This window comes from Dreissena polymorpha, chromosome 4, assembly GCF_020536995.1.
Source record: "Dreissena polymorpha isolate Duluth1 chromosome 4, UMN_Dpol_1.0, whole genome shotgun sequence".
Classification (NCBI taxonomy): Eukaryota; Metazoa; Mollusca; class Bivalvia; order Myida; family Dreissenidae; genus Dreissena; species Dreissena polymorpha.
The window spans coordinates 38,050,182-38,066,124 of NC_068358.1; the positions used below are offsets into that span (position 1 = coordinate 38,050,182).

At 36.0% G+C, this 15,943-nt stretch overlaps 1 protein-coding gene across 7 annotated transcripts in view; it reads left to right on the forward strand.

Annotated features, from left to right (window-relative positions):
- Positions 1-4,659: 4,659 nt before the first annotated feature.
- LOC127880016 (sodium- and chloride-dependent glycine transporter 1-like) overlaps positions 4,660-15,943 on the forward strand; it is a 33,295-nt gene continuing 22,011 nt past the window's right edge. The window contains exons 1-4 of one of the 7 annotated variants that reach the window (XM_052427218.1): positions 4,660-4,937; positions 9,018-9,164; positions 10,052-10,235; positions 10,764-10,895. In XM_052427218.1, coding sequence (XP_052283178.1) covers positions 10,103-10,235; positions 10,764-10,895 — 265 coding nt within the window. In that variant the 5' untranslated portion in view covers positions 4,660-4,937; positions 9,018-9,164; positions 10,052-10,102. The remainder of the gene's footprint in view (positions 4,938-9,017; positions 9,165-10,051; positions 10,236-10,763; positions 10,896-15,943) is intronic. The other 6 variants (XM_052427220.1, XM_052427219.1, XM_052427221.1 and 3 more) reach the window with 6 other exon arrangements.

Consider the following 15,943-nt stretch of genomic DNA (forward strand, 5'->3'; position numbering starts at 1 on the left):
GTATCAATTATGTAGATGGTCAGGTATCCAGCCAGCACTCCTGGTTTTGTGTTGTTGTATCAATTATGTAGATGGTCAGGTATCCAGCCAGCACTCCTGGTTTTGTGTTGTTGTATCAATTATGTAGATGGTCAGGTATCCAGCCAGCACTTTTAATTATTTTTGTTGTAATTTTGTCTTTTGTTAAAAAATTAATATTTTTGTGTGCGCATAACATATTTGGTATGTGATATGTTATATAGTAACATTAGTTTTAGTTTTGTATATATTTTATTTTTTTAAGGAGTTGTGAAAGGAAATTCATAAAACCATGCTATTTGCATAAATTCAAAACCTTTCAAGTTTTCTCTTCATATGTTTATACTCATTGTAAATAGTCAATGTCATTTATAATGTTTATTCTCATTTTAGATCAATAACATCATAGTAGATGTAGTTTACTTATTTAGATAAGTAATTGATATTTCCAATCACTTTTAGCTTATCTGATCACAAAGCCATTGTGATCATTCCATTTGAAGTATTTGGTGTTATATGCCTCATAAGTCATGTGTCACGTATCCTCCACTTAAAGTGTCAATCTGAAGGCCACATTTTGTATCCATTCTTGATGAAACTTGGACAGAATATCTATCTTGACAATATTAGACTGAGTTTGAATCTCAGTCAAATGCTTCCAAAAAGCGGGTCATTAGGTCAAATTATAAAGAAACCTTGTTCCCAGTGAAGTGGCTCTATTTATTACTAAATCAGGTGGTGAAACTTGGTCAGTATGTTTATCTTGACAATATCTAGGCCAAATTTGAATATGGGTCACGTGTCCAAAAATTAGGTCACAAGGTCAAATATCAGAAAACCCTTATTACGACTCTTCAAGCCATATGGCCATCAGGGTCCTCTTATTTCAATTCATTTGTAAAATCATTCAATTAAATTAGCCTTCTTAAAAATGCCTGATGTTCCACTTTTTAAGTTACCTTTTTTTTAAATAAATGGCTACTTGCACTATTCTTTGTTAGCTTATTTGCTTGTTGCTCTTCTATTAGTTGCTGCAATTTTCTTTTTTTTAATATTGACCAATTTGGTATGAAACATAGCTGTATGTAAAGTTCATACAAGTAATTCGATGTTATGTTAGGATATGGCTACATATTATGTATTTAAACTTGATTATGTAGCATATCGTCGCTGTCGTTCTCAAACCTCGTAGCTACAAAATGCCAACTTTTCAGGAGAGAGAAAAAAACGTCTCATTTTTTTATAACGATGTTTTAGAAATTGAAATTCTGTAAAAATACCAAATAAATGAAGCTGCAAAATACGGTATAAGCCGTAGACGCGTAAGTCATACTGATAAGTCATACTGACAGTCAGACATGGTAGCTACGATAATTTGTCACCACAGTTTTGTCATTTTTATGAGGTACGACAATTCGTCTTGATAGGAAACCTCGTAGTTGCAAATAATTTTTTTTATAAAAACGTTTTTGTCAAATTTGTCCAATCAAAACGACGTACCTATCCAACGAAACGACGTACCTATAGGTGAAATGGCGTCGCTACGACTTTTCGCCGGGAAAAAAGCCAACAATCATTCTACAAAATTTCGTCACGTGGCTTTTTCACGGCTCTGATTGGCGTAGAGCTACGAGATATAGCACAAAACACGCGCCAGACTTAATATATTCGGAAAAGACGAAAAAAATATTTTGAAAATGTTGAAGCTACAGGTTTGAGAACGACAGCGACGATATAGTGATAATTTGTCTCAGAAAATGATAACATTTGAACACTCCATCAGTACATGTCAATAAATCTTACTTATATTTAGCATTTTAACAGTTTACACTTGCTTCAAATAATTTTCTATTCAGGTCACACACAAATCTGATTGGGACAACTTACCTTCTAATTGCAAAAAAAACACCTCAATTTTCAATGTCAACAGTTTTTCACGTCTATAAGATTTAAGTTAATTGGCCAAGGCTTTTTTGGACAAAATGTTTCTCCTTTTTTTTCTTTAAAATTTGGAAAACAACAACAGCAGCAGCAGCAAGCTAGGTCTTCACAAGCTTTTCTGTAAGCTTCATGTATTTTGAAGGAAATGTATGACATGTGCTAGCTGTAGAAATTACCTCACACCTTCAAGACCTGCACTGGTTAGTTTTTCACCCGACATGCATAGATTCTTGGTTTAATTTTACATAGAGGTAGGAGGAATATGAATTTATTATTACTTTATTGTTGTATACATATCATTGGTTGTGATGTGAAACATATCATTGTATAAAATAATATTGTGTATAGTTTAATATGTTTTATATGTAAACTTTTAATACTTTTATGATAATGGAACTATTTTTTGTATTTTTATACGCCCGTCTATGACGGGACGTATTATGGTATACCCCGCGTCCGTCTGTCCGTCCGTCCGTCCGTCCGTCCGTCCGTCCGTCTGTTAATGTCGTACGCTACGTCAAATATCCTTTGACAGATTTTCTTCAAATTTTAACACAATCTTAATATTGATAAACCCTGATCCCCTTTCGTTTTTGACGGAATTCTGAATTGTCGTTCCAGAGTTATGGGACTTTGTTCGTCAAAATTTCGTGATTTCATTGAATGTCCTACTGTAGCTCAAATATCCTTCGATGGATTTTTTTCAAATTTCAACACAATCTTAATATTGATAAACCCTGATCCCCTTTCGTTTTTGACGGAATTCTGAATTGTCGTTCCAGAGTTATGGGACTTTGTTCGTCAAAATTTCGTGATTTCCATGCTCATGTACTTATAAAATAAACCATGTATTCAAATACAAATAAACTGAAGTAAAAAAATGATTCAAAGGGTTATTTATTACCTTACTACTTCATTGGCGAACGACGGGCGTATCATGCGCTCATGGCGCAGCTTTTATTTATTATTTTCTTCCTCTTATCAAATAAATGTTTTAACAATAGATGGCTTTCTTGCATTTTCTGTAGGTGTATTATTCAAGCCTGATCTGTTTGAATAGTTACCGGTATGTATAGGATCAATTTAAGTCAATTTCTTGAAAATATTTAAACAGTCAAAAGACAATTTTGATCTAAGTTTCTTAATTTCTATTAAAATGTGTGAACAACTTAAACAGCATTTTGGTTTATTTCATAGTGCTCTGTGTATTTTGATCTACTTTTAAAATAGGCAATATATACCGTATATTCCATAAGATGCCTATTAAAAGTACCTTTACTCTTTATTATGCCCCCCTTCGAAGAAGAGGGGGTATATTGCTTTGCACATGTCGGTCGGTCTGTCGGTCGGTGTGTCCACCAGGTGGTTTCCGGATGATAACTCAAGAACGCTTGGGGCTAGGATCATGAAACTTCATAGGTACATTGATCATGACTTGCATATGACCCCTATTGATTTTGAGGTCACTAGGTCAAAGGTCAAGGTCACGGTGACCCGAAATAGTAAAATGGTTTCCGGATGATAACTCAAGAACGCATACGCCGAGGATCATGAAACTTCATGGGTAGATTGATCATGACTTGCAGATGACCCCTATTGATTTTGAGGTCACTAGGTCAAAGGTCAAGGTCACAGTGACCCGAAATAGTAAAATGGTTTCCGGATGATAACTCAAGAACGCATATGCTTAGGATCATGAAACTTCATGGGTAGATTGATCATGACTCGCAGATGACCCCTATCGATTTTGAGGTCACTAGGTCAAAGGTCAAGGTCACGGTGACCCAAAATAGTAAAATGGTTTTCGGATGATAAATCAAGAACGCATACGCCTAGGATCATGAAACTTCATAGGTAGATTGTTCATGACTCGCAGATGACCCCTATTGATTTTGAGGTCACAAGGTCAAAGGTCAAGGTCACAGTGACCCGAAATAGTAAAATGATTTTCGGATGATAACTCAAGAACGCTTTTGCCTAGGATCATGACACTTCATAGGTACATTGATCGTGACTCGCAGATGACCCCTATTGATTTTCAGGTCACTAGGTCAAAGGTCAAGGTCACAGTGACAAAAATCGTATTCACACAATGGCTGCCACTACAACGGACAGCCCATATGGGGGGCATGCATGTTTTACAAACAGCCCTTGTTTTAAAGTGTGAAGAGTGATATGAATAAACTAGCATTTTTATACGCCAGTAAAAATATTCCCTTCGAACAAAATCACCTTTGATTGTCCCTTTTATATACTATGTAATTTTTTGACGACATTTGGCAAATCATATTTTGAAAATAAATTATCCCATGCGAGCATTAGTACGCAAATAAGGGAAGAAATACAGCAATTTTTCTTAATTTTTTTCAGGTATATCCCTAACGAAATAGTCTTACATTTATTGTACATACAGTATTTAGCCTTTAATGGGGAATTATGACACTGTTATACAAAACAAGCTAAGTGCAAAAATAAAAATGTTAATAGAAATTATTATTAATGTTTCGTAATGTACTTTTACTATGCCACATTCTCAGAATAGTTTAGTTCCTTTGGGTCTCAAGGGAGTGCATTGGGACCCAATGCACTCTTATTGCCAAAGGTGACAATCTGTTGATATAAAGGTTATCATAAATTTGTCTGAAATTTAGATCAAATGTGTGTCCACAATGACAGAAACAGTTTAGCACACATTATGGTTGTATGTGATGATGTGGATTGTATTGATTTTTAAGTGGTAGTTCATGTTTTTAAACTAAGAATTATACACACATTGTTTTACCTATAATTTTAAAGGACTTGTGAGTACCTGTTAAGTGTATAATCTTAAATTGGTTGTTTAAAAAATAAATAAAGTTTTGATTTTTAGTATTACATTGATTTGATGCAATCACCAGCTGAAATGTTCAATATTAAATGTTTGGATCTGAACGGTGGGTTTTCTGTTGACAATAAACAAACATCACAGTCAAATCAAGGTAAACCTACCTAAGTTTCTTTATAACACTATCAATAATTAAAAAATCGTAAAATATGGAAAATTAAAGATAAGCCTGTGCAGTCTGTACTTTCGGAAAGACACTTTTCACTTTTTTGGAAATACCTATTTTTAATTGAAATCCCTTCTTAACAAAAAAACAATTCCAATAGGAAAGTGTTGTCCCAGATTAGCCTGTATGGACTGCAAAGGCTTATCTGGTTCAATACTTAATTAAAGCGCATGCATATTAAGCCATGTCTTACCAGAGAATGTCTGTTGAAGACAAATACTCTTCCAAAGGCAATTTTCAATAATTAAAAAAAAACATGTGTAAGCCGTTTTCAATGCTTGATGAAAAAATAAGCACATTTCAGTGTTTGAATTAGTTGTTTGCAATTTTGCCATCATTGTCAATGAAAAAGAGCTGTGATAAGTTGAAATGGGGAAAATCAGTACTAAATCAAAAAAAGATAAAAAAACGTTTTTCATTAACATCAATTTTCTAATGAAGGTTAAATTTACAATTCTTCAATTTAACAAGTTGTTTCATAAGTTCTAAACTTTTTCTCTGCTAAGCCAAATGTGAAAGTCATACTTTACTCTTCACAATTCAGTCTCAACTTCCGCCCCATTTCACATTCAAGTACTTAAATACACCCTTATATGTTTTATGCCCAGAACATAAACTAGTTTTACATCAGGAACTGTTAAGAAAACAAGTTTATTGCACGGCACAAAATTTATACCGCATGCTTTCCAAATGGAAATCAAAGATTACTTGCTTTTTCTGCCTTTATTCCACCCGTATTCTGAACCATTTTTCCTAACAGGTGCTGTTGTTTTGGGGAAAAGTATCATGTTATTGAGGATGACCACATGCCATAAGTAACTAACTGTGGAATGAATTGTTTAAAGAATGATTGTTGCAATATGAAAAATTTACCTAAATAAATAGAAATTAAACAAGTTTTCTGAGATTTATAATATATTCTTTGAAATATATGGCAAACTGCACCTCTAGGACTGAGAAAGAATTTGCTGGGGTGGGAAATCAGCAGCCCCATGCTAATCTGAAATTCAGCCTTTTACATTTATTTAAACTAAGTCTCGCGCTGTACTTTTTGTGACTGTTGAAAAATACTTGAACAAAGGTTTTGATTCGCAGCGGAAACATTAAAACAGAGAGAAGTGTAAGAAAGCATATGAGAAGTGTTTAATGATTGTGTTTGGGCATATATTAAGCACCCCATATAAAATATTATTTATTAATAATTTGATGTGGGACAAAATATTATACGCGAATATTAAAGCGGCATAACAGAATGGTGGAGAATCAGGGTACCAAAGCGGTTTTGATCCTGGACATCAACATCTATCAAATGCAGATATAACACATCAACATCTATCAAATGCAGATAGAACACCAGGAGCGTGAGCAAGGCTCAGTCAAACAGCAGTTGAACTCAACTAGGACTAGGATTTGGACTAAGATGACCATCCAGCCTCCTCACAGAGTTCTTCTCCTCGACTGAGCTGTGTCAGTGGTGCCATGAGTGAAGAAGGAATACAGCAGGAATGTCACAAAATCGTTATGCCAACCTTTGTGGTGGTGCCTCAGAAAAAAAAGGATTAAATTTCTACCTAAGTGGATGGGATTAACAGCCAGAAACTAAAAAACAGATTCTGGGTCTAGTGTACAGATGTTGTTGGACCTCTACCTGACGCCAGTGCTCACCTGACGCCAGTGGTGCTTTGCACCTATATCCTGAGAAGCTGAACTTAACTTGGAGTTGGATCCATACTTAGATAACCTACCAGCCTCCTAACTGAGTTCTTCTCGCCTGTGCTATAAAACAGGTTATGGTGCCAATGGAAAGATGTTGTTAAACCACGCATAAGACCTGGTGATGACAGGAAATCATCTGAAATTGCAACCAATGAGAACACTTAATCTGAGGATAACGTAGATGCATCAAACCATCTACATTGGAAACCAGAAAGAACACTAAGTCCGAGGATAACGTAGATGCATGGACCTCTTCTTGACGCCAGTGGTCAGCTATCCTATTGATGTGGACCTTTTATCTGACGCCAGTGGTGCTTCGCACCTCTATCCTGCTTGTGTTCTCTTCTGTTCTTTTTGTTAAATGATAAGCATGATTTGGTGGTGAATTTTTTAGCTCATCTATTTTTTGAAAAAAAATTATGAGCTATTGTCATCACCTTGGCGTCGGCGTTGGCGTCAGCGTCCGGTTAAGTTTTGCGTTTAGGTTCACTTTTCTCAGAAAGTATCAATGCTATTGCATTCAAACTTGGTACACTTACTTACTATCATGAGGGGACTGGGCAGGCAAAGTTAGATAACTCTGGCGTGCATTTTAACAGAATTATGTGCCCTTTTTATACTTAGAAAATTAGAAATTTTGGTTAAGTTTTGCGTTTAGGTCCACTTTTCTCACAAAGTATCAATGCTATTGCATTCAAACTTGGTACACTTACTTACTATCATGAGGGGACTAGGCAAGCAAAGTAAGATAACTCTGGCGTGCATTTTGACAGATTTATGTGCCCTTTTTATTCTTAGAAAATTGAAAATTTTGGTTAAGTTTTGCGTTTAGGTCCGCTTTTCTCAGAAAGTATCAATGCTATTGCATTCAAACTTGGTACACTTACTAACTATCATGAGGGGACTGGGCAGGCAAAGTTAGATAACTCTGGCGTGCATTTTGACAGAATTATGTGCCCTTTTTATACTTAAAAAATTGAAAATTTTGGTTAAGTTTTGTGTTTAGGTCCATTTTATTCCTGAAGTATCAAAGCAATTGCTTTCATACTTGCAACACTTACTAACTATCATAAGGGGACTGTGCAGGCAAAGTAATGTTACTCTAACTGGCATTTTGACATAATTATGTGCCCTTTTTATACATAGAAAATTGAAAATTTGTTTAGGTTTTGTGTTTAGGTCCACTTTATTCCTACAGTATCAAAGCTATTGCTTTCATACTTGCAACACTTATTAACTATCATAAGGGCACTGTGCAAGCAAAGTTATGTAACTCTGACTGGCATTTGGATGGAATTATGGGCCCTTTATACTTAGAAAATTGAAAATTTGGTTAAGTTTTGTGTTTTGGTCCACTTTACCCCTAAAGTGTAGTGTAGTTTTTTCCTTGCATGCCTGTGCCTTGTTACGTTTGACGTTGAATTGTAACCCTTGTATTGCTAACCTGCACGTATTACCCTTGTCACTATGAGGGTCAGATCGAATTAGAGGGATGGTCAGCATTAACATCCCAGATCTATTCCCTCCTGAACAAAATGCACTAATACATATAATTACCATCTGTGTAACCACTAGCAATATGAACAGGAAGAAGAACGTTGGCGCTCTCTCTCTCTCTCTCAAAAACAAACCAATATAAAGGCGTGTGAAAATTGTCTCCCAAAGAAAGAAAGTGTAGAACCAGATATTGTCCTCCTTGTACCCCCAACAACCAACCAGTCATCTCGGTCCAACCACACAAACGCAGTCCCTTTTCTACTATATTAAACTAAAAAACCTTTCAAAAATATTCTGACCCTTGCAACACCATTAAAACACCTGACAATATCCAATAGCACAACAGAGAGAGCCCATGTGAATTTACACAAAGACACAGGGCAGTAGAGTAATATCTGTACTAATCTATGTTTATGTACTAACTAGTCCTCCGCGAGGGACGTTAAACGGGGGTGCAGTGTATCGGTGCTGTACAATGGGCACTAAAAAGAACCAGGGGCGCCTCTGGAATCGGGGCGCCCTCTGTATCCCGCTCGAACCCCCACTAACACCTCTTGGGGCGGAGAGCACAAAAACCACACACAAACTATAAGGAATTAACATTAATGCCAATAAGGATAATGCTAATCTAGAGATAATAGGAATACTGCAAAAACCATTTCGATAAAAGGCAAACCACTACATAATCCATTAAAAAAAAAAAAAAAAAAAAAAAAAAAAAGCATCTAGTCACATTAAGGTCTCATTGGCCATCGTGCTATGATGTATAATATGACCTTATTTTCCCCCCTGAAGGGTCACAGGGGCAGGTCGATATATCTGTAGACGAGAAGACGCTGGACGACCTGTAAATAAATCTCAAATACACACATAGCAGCAAAAGAAATGTAGCTGCAAAAGAATAAAGTGTGACTTTAAACTGTTGTCCTCTTTTCTCTACAGGTAAGACATTTAATTGTATTTTTGTTTGTTTTTGAATAAAATAACATGTTAACTATTATGGGTTAAATGATTACTTTTCTACTTGGCAATTTTAGATTTATGCAAAGCAATTTCTGTGCATTACCTTAAATATTTTGTGTAAGTTAACAAAATTAACTATGGGAAATATTACATTTTCACTGCTCATTAATGTAACTCTTTTTATGAAAACTGTTATTAAAAGTTCATTCTTAGATTAATTATTTGTATTGAAAATAAGCTAAACAGTAATTTTACTATTTGCATATCAAACATTACTGATATAAAATATATTAATGTAATTGTTTTATATTAGCAAACAATGCAGTGTCTGTTATTATTGTAGCTGTTATGATTAATATTTAGTATAAGATATTGTTTTGACAAAATTACTTTTCACAGCAAAGTGAGTTCTCTCCATAAAAGCTAATTTTCCCCAATTATAGATTAATTATGAGAAAATGTTTAATTATTGGAATTTTAATATGTTTTGATAATTCTGTTGTATTTGTTATATGAAATAAAGCAAAAACAAAATGTAGCTGCAAAAGAATCAAGTGTGACTTTAAACTGTTGTCCTCTTTTCTCTTCAGCGTACCACTCGCACCGCACATCTCCTAATATAGCGTATGCTTCGCGAATATTAAAGCGGCATAACACATACATGCTTTAATTGAGTAACACATATGTAAAACAAGTTCAGAATTGACCTGTGTTGTCGATTTTGAATTTGGTATGCAAATTTAATGAAACAAACTGGAAGTGTAGAATATGTTGAAGGAAGGTTTGACAGAGGTATAGTTTTTCAAAGAAGTGAATCCTTTTATTTCCGTTATAAACTCCCCTTCATGCATTCATTTTCCTTCCAGGTAACGAACAGTAGTTCCAACAGTTTGTTGCCCAGCTGTGAGAACCTCTAAATGTCTGAAAAAACGAAAGACGTGCGCGGGGGTTGGAAGGGAAACCTGGACTTTATCCTGACGTGTATTGGGTATGCCGTTGGTCTTGGAAACATATGGCGCTTTCCTTATCTCTGTTACAAGAGCGGGGGAGGTAAGTTGCTATTAAAGAAATATAATGGCTGCTGTCACTTGAAAATAATGATGTTTTAATGAAACAATTATACATAAAAGAATAGCAATAATAATTTTTGTTTATTATGAAATTAAGTCTTCAAGGCGATTATTCTGAGTCAATGTGAGATTCTGTTTTTGATTTATTTTTTTTCTGTTGATAATTAGTTGACAAGCATATTCATAGATTTTGTTTTGCCTTGTTTGCTTGATATCTTACAAAAGATTTCTTATTTGGGTGTTGATCTTCGCACATATTGCCAGCTGATTTAAACATTAATGGGCTTCGCTCTGGGAAAACAGGGTTTAATACATATGCCTAAAGAGTCGTCCCAGTCTGCAGGGGCTAATCAGGGACAACACTTTCCGCTTTTATTGGTTTTTTGTTTAAAGGAAGTCTCTTATTTACAAAAGTCCAGTTTAGGTACAAAATATCGTCCCTGATTAGCCTGTGTGGACTGGGATGAGCCTTGTTTTCCCAAAACGAGGCCCTTTTATATTTTTGCAGGTGCGTTCTTCATCCCCTACTTACTGTTTATGTGTACTTGTGGGATCCCCCTGTTCTTTCTGGAGACTATAATGGGGCAGTTCTCAAGTATGAGCCCAGTCGCTATATGGAGTATTAGCCCATTATTTAAAGGTGAGCGCAGTTTGTAAATATTTTATGAAAACAGCATTTCAATAGCAATAAGTTTTGGTGTAAAAAACAATGGAAACATGTTGAACATTCTACCATATCCTGCAATTTGCCTTATACAGACAAAGAAGGAAAATGAGGGAGACCTGAAAAGAAACATGGGCTTAGCCTAATGTTTTGAAAGTAGTTATAAAAATTCCAAACAAATTGCTCAATAAAAATACTAAAATACATGTGTTTAAAAGCATAATTTTTTGCATTATGTAGCAAAGTAAAATATATTATATATTGATAAGAGTTTGATATTTAACCTCATCAAATATTAGCGTTAAGTAAATTATGCATTTTATTTAAATTAATATAGATAATCTTTTTTTCTACTGATTAACTACACATATTTAACGTCACATCAATTACTCACTTGTTTATTAGTGAAGTTGACATCATTTTGACGTCTTGTTCACTCTTGCTTATGTCACAATAATACATTTGAGTATGTATTTTTGGGGATAAAATGGCTGAGTTAAGATTCAAATTGTTATGCTATTATATAGATGTAGACAGTTGATATAAATTCGTTGCAGAATCAAAAATAATTTATGTCTAAGTGTTAGTTATTGCTGTATTACCCAAAGTTTGTCCTGATGCATGTAATCAAACCACCCAAGTGGTTTAATTCCTATGCATTAGAACTTCTTACCATTAGTTCTGCTATAATGTTTTGAGCTTTTAAGAGTTCATAAGAACAACTCGGAGGCTCAGTAGCTGGGATTTGGATTATTATACCCCCATTACTGGTAATGGGGGCTATATAGGAGTCACTTTGTCTGTCTGTCTGTCGGTCTGTCTGTCCCGAAAATTTCATCCGATCTTCGCCAAACTTGGTCAGAAGTTGTATCTAGATGATGTCTAGGTCAAGTTTGAATATGGGTCATGCCGGGTCAAAAACTAGGTCACAGGGTCACTTAGTGCGTTTTAAACCAAAAGTTTGTCCGGACCATAACTATGTCATTTATCGTCATATTTTAAAATGACTTGGTACATTTGTTCACAATCATGGGATTGTTTGTCACGCGAAAGAATTCCGTCGATATCTCCAAGGTCAAGGTGACACTAGGAGTTCAAAGGTAAAATGCTTGTCTGGGCCATAACTGTCGTTCATCGTGAGATTTTGAAATCATTCGGCACATTTGTTCACCATCGTTGGAGGTTTGTTGCGCGAAAGAATTACATCGATAACTCAAGAGTTAAGGTCACACTTTCAGTTCAAAGGTCAAAAATGGCCATAAATGAGCTTGTCTGGGCCATAACTATGTCGTTCATTGTGAGGTTTTTTAAATCATTTGGCACATTTGTTCACCATCGTTGGACAGTGTGTCACGCAAAAGAATTGTGTCGATATCTCAAAGGTCAAGGTTACACTTTTAATTCAAAGGTCAAAAATGGCCATAAATAAGCTTGTCCGGGCCATAACTATATTGTTCATTGTGAGATTTAAAAATCATTCGGCACATTTGTTCACCATCATTGGACGGTGTGTCGTGCGAAAGAATTACGTTGATATCTCCAAGGTCAAGGTCACACTTTGAGTTCAAAGGTCAAAAATGGCCATAAATGAGCTTGTCTGGGCAATAACTATATTGTTCATTGTGAGATTTAAAAATCATTTGGCACATTTGTTCACCAAAATTGGACGGTGTGTTGCACAAAAGAATTACGTCGTCATATCCAAGGTCAAGGTCACACTTTGAGTTCAAAGGTCAAAAATGGCCATAAATGAGCTTGTCCGGGCCATAACTATGTCGTTCATTGTGATATTTTAAAATCATTTGGCACATTTGTTCACAGTCATTAAACGGTGTGTCGCGCCAAAGAATTACGTCGATATCTCCAAGGTCAAGGTCACACTTGGAGTTCAAAGGTCTAAAATGGCCATAAATGAGATTGTTTGGGCCATAACTATGTCATTCATCATGAGATTTTAAAATCATTTGGCACATTTGTTCACCATCGTTGGAAGGTGTGTCGCGTGAAAGAATTATGTAGATATCTTCAAGGTCAAGGTCACACTTTGAGTTAAAAGGTCAACAAGATATGTGTTTGTCAGAAACACTATGTCCCCTTTTGCGCTGCTTTGAAGCTATATATTTGACCTTTGACCTTGAAGGATGACCTTGACCTTTCACCACTCAAAATGTGCAGCTCCATGAGATACATATGCATGCCAAATATCAAGTTGCTATCTTTAATATTGCAAAAGTAATTGCAAATGTTAAAAATGGCGCAAACCAACCAACAGACCAACAGACCAACCAACCAACCAACAGACAGGGCAAAAACAATATGTCCCCCACTATAGTGGTGGGGGACATAAAAATGGCCCTTAATAATTATGTCATAATAATTATTAAAAATCGCCATAAATAAGCTTCTCTTGTTTTGTGAGGACAGCATGCAAATAGTCCTTCAGCCAAGTACCCAAAATTGAGGTTGGGTGTACCAGTAAGGGGGGCAAAACTACACCTATATATCTTTGAAGATGCATGCCAGAAGCATATAAAAATGGTTGATAACAGTCTGGTACTGGCAGCTTTTGGTAGTTTTTTCTCCTTTGAAGATGGGGCCTCAATCAGCTTAATTTTCATAAATTGTCTGGGAGAAATTGAACCGAAGTAGGATCAATACACAGTTTGACCCCCCAAAAATGCTGCAAAATGTATTTTAACAGATCCTGGTAGGGTAGAAGGTCCTTAAACACATATTAAAAGTTTACCACAATCGGACCTCCGGAAAGTTGTTTTTTTTTCAAGATGGCCGCCAAGACCTATTAATGATCATAAGTATGTACCTATCCAATCAACTTTGATGAATTTGATGTATATAACTAGACTTCAAGGTGCAAAGAACACATAATGATCATCAGAAATTGTTTAAGTTTAATTTAGTACACACAAATTCAACATGGCGTTGAAAATAGCCGCCAAGATGGCCGCCAAAACCTATTTATGGTCATAACTATGTAACTATCAACTTAAATTTGACGATTTTGGTGTCTATACATAGGTAACAGGGGGAAAAGAACACATTAAGATCATCAGACATTGTTTAAGTTTATTATATTACACACAAATCCAACACAGCGTCCAAAATGGCCGCCAAGATGGCCGCCAAAACATATTTATGATTATAAAATATAACTATGTAACTATCCACTCAAATTTGATGAATTTGGTGAATATATCCAGGTTTCAGAGAGCAAACAACACATTAATTTCACATTTATATCATCAGACAAAATTTAAGCTAATTATGTTACACAGAAATTCAACACGGCGTCCAAAATGGCCATCAACATAATACGAAGGACCACAAGTCCATAACTTGTTACTCAAACGTTATGGTTGTTATGTAAAATGCCATAGTTTAGGAGACAAGAAACACTTTATTCGAATTGAGGTTATCACTAAGGAGTTGAATAATCATAAAATCCAATTTACGATATTTGGAAGAGAGAATGAACCAGCACATGACTTCGTGATAGGATCAGGTTTTACTTACTTCTGTAGACTTGATTTTTTACCGTTGCTGAAAATCATTGAAGATTAATTACAGCCTGAATAAGCACGAGTTCTTTCAAAAGGTTAATATTATACACTTTGCGTTCCTTTGACTATTTATTTACATAAAAGCGGAAGTAGATGGTCTTATTGTCCCTTTTGGAGTAATGCAGGATCAAGATGAGCAAATCTGTATCCTCGCCCATCAACGTTGTGGTGCTACGAAGGGATCGTTATACTGTATTTAATAATTTGAACGTCTGCATCCCCTGAAGACAGAACAACATAGCATCCCATTTTAGTCAGAGTTGGGCTGATCAGAGCAATCATGCCGGCCTTGTTTCTGTCACGAGACAAAAAGTCATCCTCTTTTACATGAGAATTCTGTTTCTTTGCTGAAACTCACAATATGATTTACGTTTCCGGTGCGTTTTGTCTTTGTTATAATCACCATCTTCGTAGTCATCGAACCCCACTGTCGCTTGTCAGTAATGCCTTTTTCTGAATCTACATAAGACTTGGCTATTGCGTTATATGAGTCGCCCTTCTCCATGGTTAACGATGCAGCAAAGTGCCACCATCATGCATCTGTTTCATAAATACAGTTCATAACAGCCTCACATGATGTGTCTACAGCATACTTTTAAATTGCCTGAGCGATCTGAGGCTTATCTGCTGTACAAAGTATGTTATTGGCTTCAAAGAAGGCAGCAAGATGGGAACTCAGTTCATAAGACAATACGACTGCAAGGGAAGGATCTCCATATTTTGACACCACCAGAAAACTCTGGAACAGAAGAGCAGGATCAAACGCACTGTCAGAAGCGATCTTAACGGCCAAGCTATTCCAAAGAGGTTTGGCTCTGTATTTTCTCGTGAATTTATAAGCAAAGAGCGACTTTCCAATGATATCTCTTATGATCGTTTTCCCAACCGCCTCCATTGCATGAACATTCACATGTGACCCAGCCACTATCCCATTGACCATGTTTCTGACAGTATGGTCAGCTTTGTATGGTGATCAGGTTGAAATATGTGTCTGCATTTTCTCCAGATCAGAAGAATCCCCTTTGATGCACACTTCAGTTGAGTTTTTGTGTTGTGGACTTGTAGTATCGGTCAGGTCTGTGAAATCCTGCATCGCACTGTTTTGCTCGGATGTTGCAGATAGGGTCCAAGGGGTTTGCAGTTCCTCAGTCATTCCACTGCCGCGAGTTAGACCACATGTGCTCTATAAAAACATTATCAATGTTTGCTCAATAACAAGATCAAGTCATAGCCTAGCCCAGCACTGATGGCTCCTACAAACAACATGAAAACCAATACCAAATTTTCGATAAACGTCCGGTGCGTTACCTGTTGGTTGCTTATTTGCTGCAGATATATGTAGTAATACGCAGATTGCAGGTAATGTAGCCAGCAGCAGCAAAGTTTGATAGCAAATTGGGCACTGCCTAACGCATCAACCAACACCCAGTACGCTATGCTTTAATC